This window comes from Psammomys obesus, unplaced genomic scaffold, assembly GCF_907164565.1.
Source record: "Psammomys obesus unplaced genomic scaffold, mPsaObe1.curated_primary_1811, whole genome shotgun sequence".
In the NCBI taxonomy this organism is placed as follows: domain Eukaryota; kingdom Metazoa; phylum Chordata; class Mammalia; order Rodentia; family Muridae; genus Psammomys; species Psammomys obesus.
This window is the reverse complement of record NW_026596353.1, coordinates 796110-802109: the sequence shown is the minus strand read 5'-3', so window position 1 is coordinate 802109 and position 6000 is coordinate 796110. Positions and strand designations below refer to the sequence as shown.

Here is a 6000-nt window from a genome sequence, read left to right as displayed (position 1 = left end):
CTTCTTCTTCTTCTTCTTCTTCTTCTTCTTCTTCTTCTTCTTCTTCTCTCTAGACACTGTCATGTGGCTAGCTACTCCTAGCCATAAGACACTCACTGCCCTCATGAGACTACACAGGCTTTCTTGGAAAGAACTAGCAAAAAAGAGGATTTTCTGGGTCCTGGCCATGCTCCACAGACATTCATCAACTCAGTTGCTTCTCACAGAGGACCAGCCTGAGTAGGATTGTTCTCATTTTAACAATGAGGAGACTGGGCTCAGAGCAGTGAAGTCTATCTCTTCAGGTCACAAAGCTGAGTGGCCCCTGGGCTGTGAAAGCCAACAGTGTTTCTTAAAACACCTTGATGATGAGTTGACACCTGCCTTCCTGGGACTCAGGTTCAAGGAGTTGACTGGTCATCAAAGAGCAAACTGAGCCAGAAACAGAGAGAATCAGAGACTAGCCTACATTTGCACAGCAAGAGAACTGAGGGAGCCAGGACTGGAGGCCAAGGCCCTTATTCCTAGGACAGACTTATTCAACTTTTTCCTGGCATTCTGCCAAGCTAGAGGCTGATCAGAGAGTCAAGCTGCCACATAGGGCTGCAAGCCTCTTAGTCTAGATCAGCACAGTGAAGGCCTTGTCTGTAAGGCTGGTTTATAACTGGACCTAAAGACACCCAACGTGGCTTTGAATCCACATGGGGTTGAAGCTCAGGAGCAGCCCTCAGTCTACAAAAGCACAGCACAGCACTCCCAGAGGGACCTGCACACTGGGGGGAGGGGGCGGGGGTCTTGAGTGTAGCAGGAGATACCATGGGGGATCTCACCTGTTGAGGAATGAAAGAGCTAGAGAAGGTGACAGCCGACCAGAAGAAGATGCCGCAGCTAAGGATCACTTTCCTATTGAAGCGATCGCCCAGGTAGCCGAAGATGGGGGCAGCCACCATGAAGCTGCAGATGAACACTGTGGGAAGAAGAGAGGAGAGCTGGAGGGTGCGCTGGTCCTGGTGAGGGCCAAGAGCAGTGAGGCACAGCTGAACCTGATCCAGACAGAGGAAGCAGCCCCAGGAGGACAATTTTGGCTCACAGAGCAGGCAGGGAGGATGTGCAGGATTAGAGGATGTGGGACTCCTTCTCTTGTATCATCCCAGCTCATTCCATATCCTGTGAGCCTGGGAACTCTCCCTCAAACAGGTGATAGCCCAAGTCTTACCATGTCACCTCCAGGAGCTTCCACCTCATAGACGAAGAGAAAACTCAGAGGAAAGATGACTTGCTAAGGCAAGTCACAGGCTATAAATGTCCCAGTGGAAATGGAAGTTTTGTATGCCTAACCCTAGAACTGAGTCCTTAGGCTTTGCCACTTGTTTTGCTGCTTGCTTTTTGAGACAAGGTTTTCCATAACCCAAGCTGGCCTTAACTTTGCTATGTAGCCAAGGATGACTTTTGTTTTGTTTTGTTTTTTGAGACAGGGTTTCTCTGTGTTGCTTTGGCTGTCCTGAAACTCACTTTGTAGACCAGGCTGGCCTCGAACTCACAGAGATCCGACTGCCTCTGCCTTCCAAGTGCTGGTATTAAAGGCGTGTGCCACCACGTCTGGGTCAAGGATGACTTTGATCTCTGGATCTCACCACTCTCTATCCCCAAGTTATAGGATTAGAGGTGTGCACCACCATGCCTAGTTTATGTGCTGTTGGAGGCCAAACCCAGGGCCTCAGGTACATCAGGCAAGCACTCTACCAACTGAGCTACAGCCCCAGCCCACATCGTTTGGTTGATCTTGAGAAGGTCTCACTATGTAATGTAGCCATGGCTGGCATAGAGCATGCTATGTGGACCAGGCTAGCCTCAAACTCATAGAGTTCCTCCTGCCTCTGCCTCCCAACTGCTGGGATTAAAAGTGTGCATCACTAAGCCTGGCCTTCATTGCTTCATGTATTATACTTGAGAAAGGGGTTAAGAGCAATTATTTCTCTTGTAGAGGACCCAGGTTCAGTCCACAGCATCCATATGGCAGCTCACAACCATCTGTAACTCCAATTCCAGGGATCTGATGTCCTCTTCTGACCTCTGGAGTCATAGAGCACTCATGCAACACTTACACATGCAAAGAAACGTTCATACACATAAAATTCAAAACCTTTAAAAATACTTAAGAGAAAAAGAGATTCAGAGAGGGTGAGAGATCTATCTACCTAAGGTCACTCAGCAAATCAGGACAAACTTGAGCCTAGAACTCTAGGTCTTCCAGTCTGCCAGGTCACTCTGCCACCCTCACTCCCAGTGGGCTGCAGAGGCTATCCTGAACATTAGAAACCCTGCCATTCACTTATTCACTCAAGCATGCATGGATCTTATTCATTCAGCAGCTAGGGGGAGGGACATGTCTTAGTTACTATCCTATTGCTGTGAAGAGACATTGTGGCAAAGGCACATTATAAAAGCAAGCATGTAATCGGGAGCTTCCTTTCAGTGTTAGAGGATGAGGCCCATGAGCATCATAGGGAGCCTGGTGACAGGCAGGCAGGCATGGTGCTGCAGCGGGAGCTGAGACCTTACACCCAAAAGTTGAAGGCAGAGAGGACGTTAACTGGGAGGGTGTAGACTTTTGGAACCTCAAGGTCCACCCCGATGATACACTTCCTCCAAAAAGACCACACCTCCTAATTCTTCCTAAACCGGCTGCCAACTGGGAACCAAGCCCTCAAATCCATAAGCCTGTAAGGTCATCTGCATTCAAGCCACCACACTTGTAAGTTGTCCTGGTCATGGGTTTCTTCACAGCGACTAGTAACTCACACAGGGAACCTAGAACGTACTAACGCTAGGTGTTTGGGATTCATGGGTGAATGAGCACAAGATCCCTGCCTGCGTGGAACTTCTCCTAAGGAAGAAAAACGAAAATAACACAAGAGCAGTAATAACTAACAAGCTTTATAAGATGGTGAGGAATTCTAAGCAGGATCAAAGGGGGGGGGGGACAAGAGATTAGAGAAATGTGTCTGAAGGACCAGGGCCTGGGGAAGGGAGTAGCAAGAAGTGGCTGCTGAGCAGATGGATGAGGGACATGAGCCTGTGCAGACACAGAAAGGTGTCCTGAAACTCAGGGGCCAAGCTCCAGGGAAGACCCTGCAGCCACAGGCAGAAGTAAGAAATTTGGCAAAGGGGTGAAAGAGTTGACTCAGTAGGTAAGAACACTGTCTGCTCTTCCAGAGGACCTGAGTTCAATTCCCAGCAGCCACATGATAGCTCACAACCATCTATAATGGAATTTGATTCCTTCTTCTGGCATGTGTGAAGACAGAACACACACAGATATATATATGAGATAAATAAATCTTAAAAAAAAAAAAAGAAATCTGGCAAAACCAGTCATTCCTTGTGAATGAGATAAGGATGTCGCATTGCCATTCCTGTTTGCATCCCCTGCTGAATGTCTTTTGATGCTGCATAGAGCTAGAATCTAGTGTTGCCTCAGAGAGTATGATGAACATTATAATAAATTCTTATTTAAATAAATGTGTGAAAGAGAAGATTGACATGCAGTATTAAATGGAAGAATGTGAGAAGTTTCACCTCAGGAAAGACCTGCAGGAGGTGAGGAAACATCCATAGAAGTTCTGGGGTGGGAAAGCGGAGCAGGAGCGCACTTAGCGTGTTTGAGGGACGGGAGAGAGGCCAGAGTTTCCACAGCAAAAGGGTGGAGGGGGAGGGGTGGAAGACAAGGCTGAGAGGCCAGACGGGGTAAGCCAGGAGATGCTGGACAAAGAATGAATGACCTGGTTTTGTTCTGCTGGAACAAGAACATGGAAGAATCTTCAGGGACTTCAGGAAAATGTCGCTGTTGGTGATGGAAGGGATCTGGTGTTCCAGGTGAGATAAAGAGGCTCAGGTCAGGCAAGGTAGAGGCCAACCACATGGAAAGGCAGCCCTTGGCAGCCCTCTCTGTCCCAGAGAAAGCAGTCCCACCGCCAGTGGGCAGATGGCCAGGCAACATTGCCTGCTGGGCTCATGTGCTTAGTAGCCCCTGAGGAAATAGTATTCAGGAGGGAGGAGTAATGAAGAGAGGAGGGACGTGTGCAAAGCCGGCTGTGCAGAGCAGCATAACGGGTCCTTCTCTCTGCCGGTTTTGAGAACACAGTATAGGGGATCTGGTAATTCAGGTCTGGGATTTAGGCTTTGGGTACAATCAGTCCATGGGCCTCAGAGACACCCTATCCAGGGTTCAAGCCTAGCTCTGGCCTTCTTAGCTAGGATCCTTCACCAGGTCACAACATCTGTGTCCCAGCTTCATTGGTGTGTTGGTAAATATGTAACAATGGGTTCTCTAAAAACAGGGAGAGAAGGGGCTCCTTTATGACTGGGGATTGTGTATCTCCATAGTGTAAACACTCCCACCCAGCTGAGGCCACCAAAGAGATGTGAATCTTAGACCTCAGTACCAGCACCTTGTCACGTCACAGGAGTTTCCGCCATTCAGATAAAAGGAGTTAACCTTAAGCACAATGATAATAGCCCAGTGTAGGAAAGTAATTAGGAAGTGATGACTTCTGAGCATTTATCAGCTTCTTTTAATACAAATTACTCAGTTGTAAGTTTATATAATTTAGTTCTGAACAATGGCTGTGTCTAACAAGCAGCTCACATCCACTCTCATGAGCCAGCCTCAGCCAGCTCTCTATGCCAACTTCCTGGTCTGTAAAATGAAGATAAAAATAGCTGCTGCTCTGGGTGGCTTGAGTATTGGATGAGGCAGTGCGGGGGAAGGTGCTTCACGCCCTGCCCTCCGAGGCACAGCCTGGGTCAACAAGGCTTTTGTTTACACTAGCCAGGGCTAATATTATTTCCTTACATCTACAGAAAGAATGCTTTCTTGTCAGCCCCGCCTCCCAAGACTGCCCGAGATCAGATCAGGATATGGGCAAGGAAAAGCTTAGTCGCAAAGGGCTTACACATGTTTAGGGGAAGAGGAACAACTGCTTTCTGTATGCCTGTCTGGGCTGGGTGGGGAGTGGGCAAAGAAAATCAGAGTAGGCAATGCCCCTCGTCTCACCAAAGCCCATGAATTGCACAACTCAATGTACTGAAAGCCTGGGGACCAGTAAGGAGCACCAAATCCTGCTGATGTCAGAGTGCGCCATGAAACCTGAGTCCACCACGGTGATGACACTTATTGATGTGTGTACATGTGTGTGTGTGCGTGCATGTATACATATATATATCTAAATTTCAGGTCCTCTAATCATATTGTATAATGGTTGAGGAAGCCTGATGCTTATTGTTAGTAACAGCTGCAGTTGTCACTGGCGGATCACTTATTACCGTCCCTGGATACCCTCTTGGCCTACGTGTTCATTATCTCAGTCGATTCTTGGTTTGAACTTCAGCTTGCAGAGGAGATGACCTGGCTGGAATAGCGATGTCACAGGGCGACTATATATCTGAGCCAGTTAAACCTTAGCTTAGCTGACTCTAAAGTCCTTGCTCCAAATCACATCACTTGATGCTAGACTGGGACGAGATGATCCCCTCAGACGGCCCTGAAGTCAGAGAATGTTCAGGGTGTACTGGAAACGGCAGGAGATGGGTCAGGCTACAGGGTAAGAATGCTGCTGAGGGAGACAGGACCCTAGAGGCCAGGACTGGGCTTGCATTCTGAGCTCTAGCATGCCCTCCCCACCCCTGTGAGGAGGAGCTCTTGGAAAAGCCCCCTCTTGGTGACTAAAGGAACTTGAGGCAGGTACCCAGGCCTTGGCCACATGGCACTGTCTTCACCAGAGCAGCCCTCTGGCTCTCCCACCCCCGGCTTTTTGCCCCTGCAGTGGACGGGAACACCAGGGCTGGATAGGCTTCTGTGAGGAGCCGTGCGCCTGTTTCACCTGCCAGCCCAGCCTGCCATGATCCTGAGCTCCTCCGCTCCATCAGAGAACTTGAGGGCTACTTCTCTGTACCTACCTTATAGCCAGGGGCCACTGAGGTCCCAAGGGCTAGAGGAACACACCCTGGATGACATAGCTA

General features: G+C 48.9%; 1 protein-coding gene across 3 annotated transcripts in view; it reads right to left on the bottom strand.

The window, feature by feature from the left end:
* Positions 1-6000, bottom strand: part of Spns2 (SPNS lysolipid transporter 2, sphingosine-1-phosphate) — a 37413-nt gene that overhangs the window by 11071 nt on the left and 20342 nt on the right. For all 3 annotated transcript variants that reach the window (XR_008719005.1, XM_055597275.1, XM_055597273.1), the window contains exon 3: positions 810-946. Coding sequence is in view for 2 of the 3 variants with exons in the window: in XM_055597275.1 (XP_055453250.1) it covers positions 810-946 (137 nt within the window). In the remaining variant the exon portion in view is untranslated. The remainder of the gene's footprint in view (positions 1-809; positions 947-6000) is intronic.